Source organism: Agrilus planipennis, unplaced genomic scaffold (genome assembly GCF_000699045.2).
Source record: "Agrilus planipennis isolate EAB-ADULT unplaced genomic scaffold, Apla_2.0 scaffold104, whole genome shotgun sequence".
In the NCBI taxonomy this organism is placed as follows: Eukaryota; Metazoa; Arthropoda; class Insecta; order Coleoptera; family Buprestidae; genus Agrilus; species Agrilus planipennis.
In genome coordinates this window covers 214,052-231,055 of record NW_020438892.1, presented here as the reverse complement: position 1 = coordinate 231,055, position 17,004 = coordinate 214,052, and the positions used below count along the sequence as shown (strand labels likewise).

Below are 17,004 nucleotides of genomic sequence, written 5' to 3'. Positions count from 1 at the left end.
ATCAACATTTAATTCGTGGTCCATAAAAAACGATCAAAAAAACATCGTTTACAATAAAAAAATGTTTATTTTTATCTTAATTTTAATACAATAAACAAAGTATTTATAATAAACACATGGTATTACACGATCGAACGTTGGGCTTGTTTCATAAAAAACGAAATTGTGAGTTTATTATTATTTATCATTCCCATTTAGGAATCAATAACTTGTTATTTATTTATATGGGCAATAAACCTTAAACGCATTTGCAATGCCGGTCTTAATCGTCGCACTACCGGATCCAAATCTTTCTTCATGCTATCTCCAACAAACATATACTTTATGTGATACAGAAGATCGCATATGGAATCCATATATTCCATATTGGTTTGACACATGTCCACTTGGGCCAATAGTTCATAAAGACCTCCTGTAAGTTCGCCAGTTGCCGTATTAAAACGCTGCAAGAAAGGCCCCACCAAGTGACAAACAAAAATGAACTGAGCTTCTGTACGAACGACACCGGGAAGTCGTTCACGAACCCAACGAGGAACGCTTGCCTAAAAAATTAATTATTACTATTTAGTAAAATATGTACTGATACTGATATCTACCATTTGGCCAGGTCCAGCATGATGCCACACTGAATGGGCCAAAGCTAACATGTAACTAAATCGGTTGTGTAACAAGCCCATGTGTGTCTCTTCAAAGTTGAATAGTTTAAAAGGAGAACATTGAAAGGGCCATTTTTCAATTTCGCCTAAAATTTCGAGCAATTTATCCAACAAAACACTCCAATAACTAACCGGGAGTGCTGCCAAAATCAATCCTAAAATGAAGGGATCAAATTCCTCATTCGGTTTTAAATACAAGTTTCCTTTTGTTACAATACCTATTGCATTAATCCACTTGTGTATGTCGTTGGGAGGTATAACCATAGAACCCCTCAAAACCACGTCAAGCAAAGAGGTGGCAACCATTGTAGGACCAGCTGATAAGGCCATCAGTTCAACGCAAGTAGTATAAAGTGCATATGCTGCTGCGTTTGGGAATTCGTTAAAGCGCCAGTCTGTGAGAGTATTCCCTGAACCGGTTTCCATTATTGTTTCGACTACTCGTTTAACTAATTGCACGTAATAATCAAGCTCTGGAAGCCACACTTCTTCCGGCGAACGAGTTAAATACATCTGATACGGTTCGGAAAGAGCACTTTTAAGATTTCCCAAGACTGCAGCGACCAGACGGCGCTTCAACGGGGGCCTATCCCGCAAACGACTCTCGTAGTAATGCAGGGTATTGTACAAATATGTAACCGGCCTGTCATGGAATTTGTAGAGACAACCTAGATGTTCCAGGAGGGTTTCTAAACTTTTAGTTACCTGAGGAATTTCCAAAAATCTGTGAAGAACTATATCAAATACAGGCAGAAATCTCAAGCAAACATTTCCGAAATAAGGGTGATAACCGCTGCCTTGTCCTTCTTCAGGGGAAAATTTTTCTGGATATTTTAAATGAAATTCCAAATGCTTTTCATGCCAATTCGTTTGATTCCAGTGATCCGGAGAATTATCTTTCACAAATTCCTGGACTCTGAACAATAAGTACATTTGTAACGATTTTGTTACAGATTTTGCTTTTAAGTTTTTACCTATTCCGGAATTGTGTGGCCTTCAATAATACCAACTGGATTATAAAGGAGCAAACTTGAGCTTCGCTGCCCTCTTGAGTCCTCAGGGCGAGACACAAAACAAGACGATCTATTGAAACAATATTATATTTCCATATTATGTCATTTATCGTATCAACACATTTGTTTACATGCTGACCCCCCGGCGAATTACTGAATTCAAAGACTAAGCAGTCGCAGAATTTGCGTAAGTGAGCTGATAAAGCTCTGGCCCCAATTCTCTCTAAAATTCTACAAAAAACAAATGTAATAAATAATAGCACTAATACAATTAAAACAAATCAATACTTATAAGCAATAGGACTTATATGATCAGTTTCGAGGAGCATTTTCCAGAGAAGACATAGGAATAATGGGGGCGCTCCAGCAACTCCGAAATGGGCCATGATATCGTTTTCGTTGTTCATGGAGGCCCACTTGCGATACTCCTCCTCCACGGCCTTTTTAAGTTGTTGTTTATTTTCTCTTGGAACCACGTGTTGTGTAAAGAAGTCCGCCAAGGCTTTGGGAAAGCATTCGAGTGTGTGGGGCGCCCAAGCATGCGGAGTACTTTGTGCTATTGTACCGAGCAATTCGTGACACCAACTACCATCCGCTCCAGTAACGTGAGCGGCCCTCGCAAGAGTCAACACCAAAGCTCTATTCAATTCTTCAGATTCAGCAGAGACCAACGTTTTCGGTTCCTGAAGGAAACGAGACAGTTCCGGTTGCACTTCTCCACTGCCTAAACCTACGTGTAATATTCCGTTATAAAGTTGTTAGTAAATTAATGTTCAATCACATATTTACCCGTAATTAATCTTAAAGCAGTCGATTCAACGCAAAGATGTAACTGTGTTTGATTTGCTTGAGGAACAGCCGCAAGCGAATGTAAATGACTGAGTAATTGAACCCTATAATGGGGATGGATGTGATGCATACGATAGCTAAACATTTCCAAAAGAGTATAGAGAATAGCCCACGCGTGAGACTTGTACACTGTTGGAAGAAGTTGACTTATAAAACCTTTGATACCTAAAGATTCGATTTCGGTATAGACCAGTAGCCTGGCGTAAGTTTCAACGAGAGCCGGAGCCAGAGGCAATCCTAAAATACAAGTACTTCTTATAGTGGTGTTCCTTATTACTTTGGTAAATAAATGGAGTATGTACCTGATTTGGTCTGTGCCGATTTTATTACATGTGAAACGATGCTGTGAATAAGACTCATTTTTGAATGAACCGTTAAAGAGTCTAGGAATGCCATACTGAGGGGTACAGTTGGTGGGGTGGAACTTTTAGGGCTGCCCTATTTCGTTTTTATACATTTTTTAAAATTAAACTTAAAATAAGTTTGTTTTCCATTCGTTTACCTCAATTGTGTCAATCAAAGCAGCCATAGGTTTACTAAAATAATCCTGATTAGTGGAATATGCGTTACACAGTAGCGCTATCCTATAATCGTTGACCATCGATAAGGGGGTCGCATTATTGGGGTGTACGAGATGTTGAAGGAACTCGTGATGTAAACGTAACTTGTTTGGAATTGTCCAGGCTAATAAAACACGTTAACATTTTAGGATTTCGATTGAAAAAGTATTTCTTTTTCTCCATTAGTCTTACTAACCTGTACTTGTAATGTTTTGTTCTTGTTGCGCCTTTTTAACAAAATGAATCCAGATGCATGTCATTGCCATTTGTCTGGTGCAATGAGGTTGGGTATAGTCTGGAACTGGTAAAGGGGGTTCATGTTCAGGAAACAGAAGTTCATACAGTTTTAAAGCAGGTAGAAAAGTGGACAGAGGATTTTTCTGTATAGATCCAGAAATAAATTGTAACAGGACCCACATTAATTGATCTCTACCGCGCCGTAGGTCCCGTCCTTGAAGTTTCGAATGTAACGCTAGAATGATATTAGAGAAACTTGAAATTTGAAACAAGATAAAATAAATTAATTGAGATGATAAATGTAACCATAGTCCTTTCGTTGCTTCCTCGTCACCTTCGACTTCGCTTCGTTCCATTGCTAAGACGATGAGTTCCACCAATTGTTCTTCTAAAGCAGTGCAATGTTGCTTGTGTTGTTTCTGGAGTCCCAACATTCCACAGACCATATCTCTACTGTATGGTTGCTCTACAACGTATCTGAGCAGGCCTGTTTGTTTCTCCAGCAGTTCTGGAGCGTATGGGAGAATTCCCTTTAATGTAAATCTTAGTGTAGTGGGATCTAGTTTCCAAGGATTTACTAAATGCTCAGGGCAACCGCTATGTTCCACTACTGGTCTCATTTCAGTATGACCTATAATTGACACCATCTGAGCACAATCTCTGAAACTTTCAACATAATCAGAAAAGAGAGAGGAGAGACACCAGTGAGGATAATTGTCTGGATAGGCCTTCTGCAGTTCATTTACTAAAAGGTAACTGGGCAAAAGGCAGGCATTTCTGTCCATTATATGTTCCACCAGGCGAATTAATGTTTGCATTTGAGGAAGAAGGCCTGGATGTAAATGACGTGGGAGGATCTTGGCCTTCTCACAACAGCCCTAATATGAAAAACCGAAAAGGTAATCTTAAATGTAGCGAAAAACTTTTAAACTTACCTTCAATATTTCTCGGACACCTTTATACTCGACACCATCAATAACATTCCGAAGAACTTTAAACGACTCAATCCAGAAATCGCGATTCTGACTTGTAAGTTTATCATTTGTAATCAAAACTTCACACACTAATCGCGCAGGCAGAATGTTTTCCAGTACAAGTTTCTCCAATAATTGCATTAATAATTGTAAATGAGTGTTAATGACATTGTGTGTTATGGAAAGGTACAATCTAACAGCACTTTCTGCTTGTTCTGGAGATATTCCCCGCAGAGCATTGGCCAATTCTAGGTACCACGAAGAGACCTTGTCTTTCTCAGATAGTTGACGATGAACAAGGAAACAGCTAAAAGCTTCTTCTATGTTGTCCACACGAAGTATATCGTTCAAAATATTGGTTACCACTTCACTCATTTTTAAAATAATTTTCCTTTATTATGAATGAATCTAATGGACACATAGATTAATTTCGGTATTTTATTATTTTTCTAAATGAACATTTGCTCCTTTTTTATTTTATATTTCGTTATGGCAATTTGTTTTCTAAACAACTGCATTCAAACTTTGAAGGTTATATTTGGTTGATTGACTCATAAACAAAAAAGATATAGAGTGGATCTATGGATTGGCCATAGATATGCATGTGGTTGACTATAGATGTGTATATTGTATGGCCACAGATATGCATGTGGTTGGCCATAGATGTGCATATGGTTGGACATAGATATGCATGTGGTTGGCCTTTTGCTATCTACAGTTTATGTTCTACGGTTAAAAGAAGAAGAAGTTTTATTTCTATGGGAAGTATAGTTGATATAACCTATCTAATAAACGTCAAAAATTCATTAAAAAACTAAATACGCTATATTATTATTTGGTACATAAAAATCGTTTATTTCTAAAAATATAACTGCAATGAATAACGAACCGCTGATAAGCAAAAAAATTCTTTACGGAGGCAGTAAACCTGTTACATTTAAAAATGGTATGAAGGTTACTTTTCATTTTCAAACACGTTTATGCAATGAAGATAAAACTGTTATCGACGACTCCAAAAAAATGGGAATTGGGAAACCCATGGAATTAGTTTTGGGCAAAAAGTTTAAGTTGGAAGTTTGGGAGGCAATCATAAGGAAGATGCAGTTGAACGAAGTGGCTGTGTTTACTGTCAATAAACAAGTAATGGTTATGAAGGCATTTCTTTTACATGTTCATTGCTTCTGACTTTTATTACAGTTGGTTCTCCAATATCCGTTAGTGTCTAAAACACTAAGAGATTCGTACATTCCTGTTGAACAGAGAAAAGGCCACTGTTGCGCAATGACTGTTCAACAGGAAGGAATTGGTTATGATGATTTAAATCAATTGCTTAAAAATCCACAAGACTTGGAATTCGTTATTGGTAATATGAGTTATTGTTGAAATGTTGAAAACATACGGCAACCGCCTTTTAGATTTGTTGAAAGTTGAAGAGCCTGAAGAATATGAGAAGGAAACTTGGCAGATGAATGATCAGGAGAAACGTGAACAAATTATTAACTTGAAAGAGAAAGGAAATCTTAAATTTAAAGATAAAAATTATAAAGAAGCATCAGACTGTTATGCTCAGGCAATAGGCTTATTAGAACAGTTTATGATTCGGTATAGCTTTTAATAGAAGAAAATAGTAATTGAAAAATCTGACTTTTTTTCTTTAAGGGAAAAGCCCAGAGATACAGAATGGAATAAGCTTAATAAACAAAAGATTCCTTTGCTCTTAAATTTTTCACAGTGTAAACTCTTTGAAAAAGATTATTATGCTGTTATTGAACATTGTTCAACTGTTCTTGATTCAGAACCAGGTATTGTAATATTCTTAAAAAGTAACTAATGATTGGTTACTTAAATTTATTATTGTGCAGATAATGTAAAGGCATTATACAGGAGAGCTAAGGCTCATGCAGCAATTTGGAATGTAGAACAGGCAAAAAATGACTTTGCTAAGGTCATGAAATTGGACAGTTCACTAACACAAGCCGTAAAAAAGGAATTAAATAATTTAAATGAGGTAGTAAAAAAGAAAGACGAGGAAGATAAGAATAAGTTCAAGAATATGTTTTAAAAATTTGGGGGCACAAGACATAAAGAAGGTCTAACATATATGCGGTGGCATTTTTGTTTTTATTTTGATAAGCATTTATTATATTAATGTATTTTATACACATATTCTAATTTGTTGAAAGAACGTACGTGGTTTTCTTCCTTTTTTTTTTAATTTAATAACCTTTTACCTCAATAACACAATCTGTCTGCAATTTGTTAGGTAATTCATTCATTTTGTTCATGATCTGGCAACTTGCGTTGATTTCGTTTTCATTTGTTTACTACTTTACCTGAACGCACCTTAAATTCTGCTTGTTCTATAGTAATCTATGATTTACCTATCATAGATGATCATAGTGATACATCAAATTTCGCAAAAATGGTAAACTTAAAATTTGACATTTGTGTTGTAATTCATAATTTATTTGTGGCTTTTGTTAATAAAAGCATAAAAAGTTGTTGTTAAAATTAAATTGTCAGATATTTCTCCTGTGCTAGCTACCAAAAACTGCCGGTATGTCATCTAAGTGATGTTATCGAACACTGTGTCGTACAAATTAAAAGCTTCAAGGAGCTTAAAGGATATTCAAGATTATTCGAATCAGCAAGGAGTAGACGGTAATGAAAACGAAAACTTAGCCGAGGATGCGTCCGGCGATTCTGGTCGTCGTCCTATAATTTTTAGTTCGAGGGACGGACGATACAAGAACCCCAAAGTTCGTCATACAGACTTTAAACCGTCGAGGGGGGCACCGATAGAACGCAGAGGATATAAAAGCAGGGGAGGCCTGTCTTCCAGACGCGATCGTGAGTATTCTGAGAGCGCTACTGGTGGCATATTTACCGGCTCTCGCAAATATTATAGTTCTTTAAACCGTAGTGCAGATATAGATGCACAACGTTCGAAATTTTACGAATCAGATAAGAAAAATGAGATAAAATTTAATTTGCCTGAGGATACACGAATATCTAAATTATTACGACGTCTAAGTACTGAAAATGATCAAGAAAACTCATTGGTAATTTCAAAGAAATTATTGGAAGTGTTATTAATACCTGATAATGCTACTTATGTTCGTAAGGCATTTCATATATTAGGAGATTCAATGTTAGACATTTTATATGTGGCGCCGGGTTCTTTAGCCAAGCAACAAGCAGCAAGGGCTCTGGGAAGGATGGGTTACATAATGGCCCAAGAAAACGATTTTGGTAGATATATGAACTGGATGTTTTCAAAAATGGAGACAGAATCAGACGAAATACGTTTTCTTTTTATGAAGGCGTGTCATGAAACCCTGGAGTTTGACCGCAATAAGCCTGTTTTAGAAAATTACGCCGAAAATTTCATTACAGAGTTTGTCTTGGCACTTGAAAATACAGAGAATTCTGAAATATTCAAGGCAATTTTAGAAATTTTAATTGATTTGGTGGAATTATATCCGGAGCATTTTTACTCGCAATTTCGAGATACAGCCGATCTATTATTTGGCTGGCACGTAGACCACACACAACACTTGTCGACCATAGAATTCATATCTGATATGTTGCAGCATATAGGCAAGCACTTCCAGTTGAATTTAGATTTTTCAGTCAGCTTAATTTGGAATTTTGTGGAAGATATAGGTACATATGCCAGTCAATTGAAAGAACGAGATCCCAATGACGGAATAGAAATAAACTGCATCGAACATTTAACTGTATCTGTACTTGCATTCAATACAGTACTGAAATGTTTAGAAGATGCTTTTCATCCGAACAATAACGAACTGGTGTCCGTGAAGGCAGTATCGGATTGTTTAAATCGTATATTAAATACCCTTTCAGGTGTGTTAGAGTTAACTGTGTCTGACAATTTGATAATTGCTGCAAATGAGAGCATATCAATTCTAACAGCAGTTCTTGGAACAAAAGCAGGCACTTCAAATAATTGTTTATACTCCCTAATTGACACTGAACTGTCTTTAATTCGTAAATTTAGCGACTCTACAGTTATTTCAATGTTGTCCATGATAGCAACTATAATTAGAGAGCTATCTGCCAACCTACCTCAAGAATTAATTCACAAATTGATCGGACCGAATGCGGAAGTCAGAAAGCTGCGTACTTCACATTCTCAACTGATACAAAATAACACGGTTTGTCTGTATCAGGCTTTACTTAATTTAAAAAATATCCCACTACTCCAAGAGGCTTACAGATGTGTTTTAGGTGACTTGGAACTCAGCGTTAAAAAGATCGTTCCCGAAATATCGCCCTTTTGTTTTAATAGTCTATTTGAAGAAGGAAAAGATGAACTGAATGAAGATGCAGAACTTAGTATATTATTCTTTCTTAATTGTTTGTCGCAACTTGCAACCTCCAGCGGATCGATAATAGGACTGTGGGCCTTAAAACCCAGCATATTGGAATTGTTAGGAGTTTTACTGAAACCTGACCACCCAGGGTTGATTAAGAACGCTCCCACATTGCACCATTGCATCTTGTACCTCCTCTATTTGCATTCTAAATGTTACAATCATTTTATATCAAGCAGTAGTCTAGTTACCAACAGTCAAGTAAACGCCAGTGTAATGGGACGATTGTTAGTTGGCGAAAATCTGAATATAAATGACGTAACTACGAAATCGCCAAACAGTGGGAATTTTGCTGTTATATTAAACGTACTACATAATAATTTGAATGTCAAGACAAGTTCAGAAACAGACATGCTATTACTGCAATGGTTACACGATATTCTTATCAATTCGGAACGCTATCTCGAAATACTTTATTGTAGCGAGGAATTCGTAAAAGTCGCTAACGTTTTGGTCAAGTGTGGCCACAGTTTCGACGAAAAAATAATCTTAGCAGTAGCATCCAATCTAGAAAAATTGTTGCACGACAAAAATCTTTCTTGGAACAATACTTTTTTGAACGACGTCCATGAATTGTGTGTTTTACAAATGAATTGTAACAATCCGAAGATACGGCAAAGCTACACAAATTTACTTGCAAATATCCCGTGGGACGTTAACGTAATTCAAATCAACAAAATATATTCGCTAGAAGAATCCAAGAGAAGATGCAGCAACTTATCCGAAAATAATAATTATGTTGTTACGCTGGCACAACACCTTCACCAGTCGGGATCTATATTCGGAGAAATGGCACCGCTCCACTTCAAGACTTTCATGAAGTTTTTATTAAAGAATGAAAAAAAAGAAGACAGTAATTGGTTGGAGGACATATTCGTTTGTTGTTGGCCATTAGAGTCTGACTGTTCCGTCAACATGGAAGAGTTCCAAACTTTAGCCCTGACCTCCAGGATCGTATTACAAAATTGGGCCACATGGGAAGCTGCACAACTTTGCATCAACTCGAAATTGAGAACAACCTTAGGAAAACCAACAGAAACGTTCACAAGCATAGAAAGTTGCCTAAAATATATAGCCAGAGATATAATACATAGGAAGGGGGAATCAGAATCGTTTAAAATCAGCCAGGAGCAAGTAAGAATGCTTTTGCAGTTTATGGAACATTTGGAGAAATCTATTTACAACGCGTACGAAGGTTGTGCGGTTGCTATGCCTCAACCGATAAAAACTGTTCGCACCTTTTTCCATACAAACGCATCCACATGCAAGGAATGGCTTGCCAGGATACGTCTCGTGATGATACACATTGCCGTGCACATCGGAGAGTCCGCAATAGCTTTACGTCACGGCCAAGCTCTGCTCGAAGACTTGGTGAAAAATAAAAAAACGAAAACTTCTGAGTTTGACAGGGCAGTTCTGTTTACAACACTGAGTCTTTTGAATTTACGAGAAACCGAGACGCTTTACGGCCTATATGTATGGTGTAAAAACGTGGCCCATAAGAAGTTCGCGTGGATTAAGTGCGCTGCCGAACAGTCCAGTAAGAAGTTCGAAATGGCTGCAGAAAACTACGAAAAAGTTTTTCTAGAATTAAAAAAGGAAAACGATGACACCGTCGAAAGTTCAGAAGAGCAACCTCCAGGTGAATCCAAGACAATGAATTTTAATCTTCAGATGCAACATTTTGTAGCCGATCAAATAATTAATTGCTATAAAGAGTTGAACGATTGGGAAAATATTGTGGAATGCTTTAAAGATAAGGATTTACTTCAGATGCAAAACTATTCGAATTTTCAGTATTCCTTCAGAACCGTAATTCCTGAGTGTGCCGAAACTATTTTTAAATACGAGTCGAATATACACGCATTCGATGAATTAATTGATTGGAAACTAAAAACTGAAGACTGTTGGAGTTTGTACGACATACTCAAAAAGACCGAAAATGAATTGTACGAAGTTGCATTTAACGTATTGTCCTCAAAAACGGACGACTTAATTATTAAAGTTGATCAAAACTTGCTCGAAATCCAGAATACGATACAAAACAGTCTTGTAATGCTGCCTTCAGAGTTTTTACAGACATTCAATCTAATGCAGTATATAGCAAATGGCTTAAAGAATATACTAAACAGTACTCCGACGAACACTGTCTTCTTAGTTTCAGAAAACTTTGAAAAAGACCTGGAGAAGATCGATTCGACTGTTTTAACGAAAATACTGTGGTGGTCAGAATTTTTTGCAAAAACCCAAGATCAGGGATTTTCTGCGTTCTGCAGTAACTTACGTTTGGATATTATAAACAAATCACGTAAAGAGAGAAATCTTAAAGCTGCCTCTTTGCACATAAATAAATTTCTAGAGCAAAAGGAATTTCTTGTGGACGAACATACCAACAGCAGTACAACTCCACTTCAAAATATCGCCAGCATGTTAATTCAAAAGAGTCCCGAAGTAGGGCTGTGGAGTCTAGACTTGGCAAAAGTTGCTAAAGAAATAATTAAACTACTTTATTTAGTTAATGACAAACAGTTAACATTCAACTTATGTGCAGCAGTTTCGACGGGAATATTTAAGAATGCAGAACTTTTCGGAGGAAAAGAAATGAGAGAAATAAGCAGTCGAATTCTTTTGAAGTTGGCATCATGGTTGCAACAAAATGAAAATGCCTGTCTGACCGACATCACCAGTCCTTTGAGCAACTTTCTCATGGTCCTGCCCGAGATAAACGTAGTCGAAAATGTCGGCGTAAATATCATACCTTCTCATGAACTGGCAGTTGGAAAAATATTGCATTTTAGCGTCCATCAATGCGCAACTCTGGCCAAAACATGGAACGCTTTTGGTACATGGTGCTATCGTTGGGGACGTAAAGTTGTGGACCACAGTTCCGACCTGAGTAATTTATTAACCGAAGACGACAAGCTGTCCATTCAGCAAATCCTGCCCCCTGAAACGAAACAAGAGGATTTAGCCAGAGTACTTAACGTATTATCGCAGACTTATGCGAGAGACGAAGATGATATAGACTCAAGAGAAATAAACATTACTGAAATTATACAGACACAATTAGAAGATATTCCTGCATTGTTTAATGCTGACGAAAAACAAATGCAAACGTTGGTTTTTATGTGGAAAAACGCCCAAAAACGCATCTATGCCTACTATGAACTAAGCGCTCAGGCATACTTTAAGTATTTACAATTGGCCACTACATCAGGCAGTGCAGACGGCAACCGCTTAGAGTCGAATATTATCACAGCAACTCTTCGACTTCTAAGGTTGATCGTGAAACACGCCTTAGAACTTCAGAACGTTCTTGAAAACGGCCTGGCATCAACCCCTACGTATCCCTGGAAGGCCATCATACCGCAACTTTTTTCACGCATGAACCATCCCGAGAATTACGTACGTTTTCGAGTTTCTGAATTACTTTGCCGTATCGCCGAAGATGCTCCCCATCTCATCACGTTTCCGGCTGTAGTTGGTGCAGTGGAGGGGGGCGTCAAATTTGACTTCTCCGAAATTTCTCTCTCCAAAGACTATTCTCAAAGTAACGATAACAATGAGTACACCGAACTAAACGATCTAGAAGATGTTTACGAAAGTGATACCGACGATTCAAACAAAACAGTGCTTCAGTCGTGTTTCAAATCGATGGTTGAAACTTTGAGCAAACAAGATCCGGAAACTATTGCTCAGGTGCAACTGTTTGTCAAAGAATTGCGACGAATCACTTTGCTATGGGACGAACTTTGGCTGGGAACGTTGTTTCAACATCACAGCGAAATTAATAAGCGACAGCAGATGCTCGAACAGGAAATAGAGAAAGTAAATGAAAATCCAAACCTGGATAAGCAAGAGAAGATATCGTTGATAACAGAAAAGTACAGAATTATAGTTAAACCGATAGTATTTATTTTGGAGCAGCTTTACGCAGTGACCAGTACCGAACCTGAAACACCTCACGAAAAGAACTTCCAAGATCAATATCTACCACTTATAGAAAAAGTGATGGAGCAGTTGAAAAAACCGGAAAACCCAGAGAAAGTCCAAGAATGTTGGCAACCGCTGAGAATGCTCCAGACCAAGTTCCAGCAGAAAACTCACAAAAGAACGTCATACACCTTAAAAATGCAAGACATAAGCCCCACCCTGGCAGGAATGAAAGACACAGTTATCGCCATGCCGGGCATAGAATCGGTCTCTAAAGGCAGAATAACGATCGTAGGTCTCTCAAATCACGTCTCCATCTTACCGACCAAAACTAAACCCAAGAAACTAATGTTTTATGGCTCCGATGGACAGACGTACACTTACCTTTTCAAAGGACTGGAAGATCTTCATCTTGACGAAAGGATAATGCAGTTCCTTTCAATCACGAATACCATGATGCAGGAGATCACAAACGGTTCTGACCGTGACCTCTACCGCGCCCGTCACTATTCCGTTATCCCGTTGGGACCAAGAAGTGGTCTGATTAGCTGGGTCGACGGGAAGACTCCTGTTTTTGCTCTGTATAAACGTTGGCAGCAGAGGGAGGCGACTAAACCAGTGTCGAAATCTAGCTCCACTGCAAACAGCGTTATTCAAAGGCCCTCCGAACTTTTCTACAACAAACTCAATCCCCTTCTGCAAGACTACGGGGTCAAGAATTTGGAAAACAGAAAGGAATGGCCCCTGTCTATATTAAAACAAGTCCTAGTTGAATTAATGAACGAAACGCCCAGCGATTTGCTAGCGAAAGAACTATGGTGTAACGCAATAAATGCGGGCGTGTGGTGGCAAGTGGTGCGAAAATATTCGTATTCTATTGCGGTAATGAGTATTATCGGTTATATAATCGGATTAGGAGACAGACACTTGGATAACGTACTTGTCGACCTGTCCAGTGGCGAAGTGGTTCATATAGACTACAACGTGTGCTTTGAGAAAGGAAAGACTCTGCGAGTGCCCGAAAAGGTGCCCTTTCGACTTACACCCAACATTAGAGAAGCTCTGGGAGTTACAGGAGTTGAGGTAAACATAAACTTCATTTCGTTTAAGTATTTTAATTTGTACGACTTGTTCTTTATCAGATGAATTGAGGTATTTAAAAAAGAAAACACACTTATGTTTTCATTAGGCATTTTTATTTACAACAAAATATTGTACCTATTGTACAACGACACATAAAACGTTAGGCTTCAGCTTTGCCTTTTAATAATGCAAGCTGGAATTTGTAGTTTGAACGCTAAAATTGGCGTCGCTTCCTTTCCTCTCGGAACAACTCATTTCAGCGTCATGATCGTCGAATGAAAAATTCGAGGCTACATTACAGACAGATAATCGTTTTATATTCGGTACGTGATTCGTGACGAAATTCCTCTTGTGGACCGAATTGGGCGATTTACAGTGCAAAAGGCACCAGAAGGCAGTCCGAAAGTTTTTATTTTTCCATGCGTATATTATCGGGTTCATACACGAATTTGCCATTGCCATGGTGAAGGCAATTTCGTACACTTGATTGCTGTATACAGGACCGTAAATTCTTACCACCATGATGTATATGAAATAAGGCAGCCAACAGATCGAGAAGCAACCCAATATGAAACATATTAACTGCAACAGAAAATAGTAACATTAAGTAAGTAAGTAAGTTTATGGGTAGGTAAATTTCAAATTTGTGGGTTCCGAAAGTCCATTAGTGGTATTGTAAAAAAAAACAAATAAAAAACTTAATAAACATCGCGGTAACATTAGATAATAACTTTAATAATCTTTTGTTTTGCGCACTTGCGTTGTTATTGTCTTTTATATTTCAATTAGTTTTCGTAGGAAGCGTCGACGTTTTTTCTTTTCGATTTAATTTATGAACCTTGCCAATGCATTGTTTCAAAAAGTTCTGTAACTATACGCTCTGATTAAATTGATGATAACGACTAAACGGTAAAACATAAAAACATTGTTGCGATTGATGTTCTACTGAAGATGCCAACAGTAAAACACACTCGAAACATCTGAAGATGATTATTGCAATAAAGTTTGCTACCTGAATAGATTTCGAATCATCTGGTACTGTACCACGTATGCACCCCATTGCATTCTTCAACCTTTTCGTGTGTACTCTCGCTTCGTTCCATATTTTTGCGTACAGAACAAGCATGACCATCCAAATCATGACAAACATGGGTGTCGTTACGTAAGTGGTGTAAGCTTCTGGTACAACATTTACCAATTTGCAATCCTGATGTGCTTCATCGTAATTGTTCCACCATAGAATGGTCATGGCTAACGAAAGTGCCGTAATCCACCCTGTGCAGTTTATTAAAAGGGCCACCTTCTTGGTCATGTACTTGCTGTAGTGCAAGGGGTAGACCACTGCCAGGTATCTATCTGCCGCGATGCCGAAAAGATTGTAAATGGAACTCGAGCAAGCGAAAAATATGAAAACGAATTTTAGGATGCAAAGGTACTTGATTTTTTCGTAGCCAACACCTATATAAAACAGATCGTGGTAGAGGATGCTCAGACCCACTAGGATATCGCTCAGGGCTAAATTGAATATAAACTGATTGGAAAGAAGTGCCGAGAGCTTTTTGCTCAAGTTTAAAGCGACTATGGTGAGAGTGTTGCCGCTCAAATTAACAAAAGCCAGGATGAAGTCGAGGGATAAGAGGAAGGCTTCTAATCCGGACTGGTCCAGTTCATCGTCCAATTTTGAAGCTAGCGATGTTGTCGAAAAAATAGGAATGTCTGTAGTCGTGTTGTTGGTGCTATTCATTACAGGAAGTTGTCGATCCTTAAGTCATTTCAAATGTACAGTTTTCGTAACATTACTTTGTAAGGAGTTTATGTTATCGAACTGCAATGGTTTCGATTTTGGCATAGTGCCCTATGTTTAAATTATTGTTTATGTAACGGATATAAGTTGGTTCGTAAATAGAGCTATTTCGAATTTCGTTTAATTGTAAGTTACAAGCAGTTCGATTCGTGGAAAAAAGTTTTTTCTCTAGAGCTTTTTCCCTTTGACACTTTGTCTTTTTGTTTTTCTTCAATGAAGCAATCAGTGTTCTCTAGAAATTAAATAATGTATATGTATACCTATCAGTTGTTTCAAAAACAAAAAAAAGGAAGAAAAAAATGACTTATACTATAAGTAAAAACGAAACTTACCCGAAAAAAGTTTATGGGATCTTCTGTTAATCTTTAATTTTGAAACACTAGCAATTTTTTTAATTAATATTATTTAACTAGTTCGCATAAAAATAGAGTTTTAAAATTTTTTGTAGATTCAGTTATATACCTATGTGCAATGCAATTTTAAAAACCAGTTCAAAGTTTCACTTTAATGAAAACTTTTACTCACGATCAAGTGCTTGTTTCCCATGTGAAGTGATATAATACTACTAACGTGGAAAATACATGCGATTCCGCAATTACAAGTGCTGCTTGTGGTTGATTACATGTATGTGTGCATATAAAAATTTTGTATACACTCATAACTTCCTACATATTATAAAACACACAATATTTGATTTATATATGTATATATACATAACGTCTACTTCTATTTTGTTACCTTTTTTATCAACATCGATGAGTTGCCTCGATGTTTGTTCTGGCGCAGTTAATACAATGTTCACATACATGATCATTAAAAAATTACATTCATTTGTAATGTTTTTTATAAATTGTTAGTTTTGGCATTTTTTTAGAAATGTATTTAATTTCAAGGTTGCTGAATGATGATGAATATCGATTTGTACTGATCACATTACCTTCTACTTAAGTATATAGCTTTTAATTTTTGCTAATTCGTTACTTTAGTCGTTACTATTGAAACTTAAATCAATTTCCTTCAATATTGTGTATTAACATAGGTACGTTGAATTACTGTTTTTCATAAATTGTTGATAATTACGTGATAAATTTTATCCCAACGAAAGGGGAACACTATTAATGAACTTTTTATCTGCAATCTATCATTTTAATATTACGTATTTTAATCGAGTCTAGATTAGTTCTTTATAGCTAGTAATCACTTTTCTCTTTTAATTAAGTGAAGGTAATAATGTTTTTTTTTTGTTTGCAAATTGTAAAGCATCTATAAAGATAATCTGTAAAGTATTTATATGAATATTATTTTAATTTCGTTTATTTATTTTTTTATAGGGAATATTTAGACTAGCATGTGAAAACGTGCTGAAGACAATGAAGAAGGGAAAAGAAACGTTGTTAACATTGCTGGAAGCTTTCGTATACGACCCCCTGATAGACTGGACTGTTGGCGGAGAGGGTTTAGCCGGAACAGCTTTCAGAGGAGTCGCCGGGAATTCCCT

At 37.1% G+C, this 17,004-nt stretch overlaps 4 protein-coding genes across 4 annotated transcripts in view; 2 read left to right on the top strand and 2 right to left on the bottom strand.

Moving 5' to 3' along the window:
• Positions 1–100: 100 nt before the first annotated feature.
• Positions 101–4,860, bottom strand: LOC108737076 (mediator of RNA polymerase II transcription subunit 23). The gene is made up of 10 exons (XM_018469740.2): positions 4,251–4,860; positions 3,275–4,193; positions 3,021–3,202; positions 2,821–2,956; positions 2,459–2,755; positions 1,958–2,399; positions 1,631–1,900; positions 875–1,572; positions 597–811; positions 101–542 (listed from the first exon to the last, which is right to left on the bottom strand). Exons 1-10 carry the CDS (start codon positions 4,662–4,664, stop codon positions 213–215), a joined length of 3,903 nt encoding a protein of 1,300 aa, XP_018325242.1. The 5' UTR covers positions 4,665–4,860; the 3' UTR covers positions 101–212.
• A 164-nt stretch (positions 4,861–5,024) lies between these two features.
• Positions 5,025–6,447, top strand: LOC108737086 (AH receptor-interacting protein). The gene is made up of 5 exons (XM_018469753.1): positions 5,025–5,429; positions 5,487–5,652; positions 5,705–5,891; positions 5,949–6,091; positions 6,152–6,447. Exons 1-5 carry the CDS (start codon positions 5,166–5,168, stop codon positions 6,349–6,351), a joined length of 960 nt encoding a protein of 319 aa, XP_018325255.1. The 5' UTR covers positions 5,025–5,165; the 3' UTR covers positions 6,352–6,447.
• A 231-nt stretch (positions 6,448–6,678) lies between these two features.
• Positions 6,679–17,004, top strand: part of LOC108737074 (serine/threonine-protein kinase SMG1) — a 23,254-nt gene continuing 12,928 nt past the window's right edge. Inside the window, exons 1-2 of the mRNA XM_025981907.1 lie at positions 6,679–13,702; positions 16,838–17,002. Of these exons, the coding sequence (XP_025837692.1) occupies positions 6,863–13,702; positions 16,838–17,002 (7,005 nt within the window). The 5' untranslated portion in view covers positions 6,679–6,862. The remainder of the gene's footprint in view (positions 13,703–16,837; positions 17,003–17,004) is intronic.
• Positions 13,710–16,212, bottom strand: LOC108737085 (5-hydroxytryptamine receptor 1A). Its single transcript, XM_018469752.2, has 3 exons — positions 15,839–16,212; positions 14,715–15,738; positions 13,710–14,284 (listed from the first exon to the last, which is right to left on the bottom strand). The coding sequence occupies exons 2-3, from the start codon at positions 15,444–15,446 to the stop codon at positions 13,883–13,885; spliced, it is 1,134 nt and encodes a 377-aa protein (XP_018325254.1). The 5' UTR covers positions 15,447–15,738; positions 15,839–16,212; the 3' UTR covers positions 13,710–13,882.

Excerpts from the sequence above, each read along its gene's own strand:
- LOC108737085 (XM_018469752.2), bottom strand. The coding sequence starts at position 15,446 with ATGAATAGCACCAACAACACGACTACAGACATTCCTATTTTTTCGACA. Across the intron at positions 14,285-14,714 it reads ATGATTCGAAATCTATTCAG|TTAATATGTTTCATATTGGG; the intron begins GTAGCAAACTTT and ends TTTCTGTTGCAG.
- LOC108737086 (XM_018469753.1), top strand. The coding sequence starts at position 5,166 with ATGAATAACGAACCGCTGATAAGCAAAAAAATTCTTTACGGAGGCAGT. Across the intron at positions 5,430-5,486 it reads TGTTTACTGTCAATAAACAA|TTGGTTCTCCAATATCCGTT; the intron begins GTAATGGTTATG and ends CTTTTATTACAG. Across the intron at positions 6,092-6,151 it reads TGTTCTTGATTCAGAACCAG|ATAATGTAAAGGCATTATAC; the intron begins GTATTGTAATAT and ends ATTATTGTGCAG.
- LOC108737076 (XM_018469740.2), bottom strand. The coding sequence starts at position 4,664 with ATGAGTGAAGTGGTAACCAATATTTTGAACGATATACTTCGTGTGGAC. Across the intron at positions 3,203-3,274 it reads ACAAAACATTACAAGTACAG|CCTGGACAATTCCAAACAAG; the intron begins GTTAGTAAGACT and ends GTGTTTTATTAG. Across the intron at positions 1,573-1,630 it reads GCCACACAATTCCGGAATAG|AGTCCAGGAATTTGTGAAAG; the intron begins GTAAAAACTTAA and ends CTTATTGTTCAG.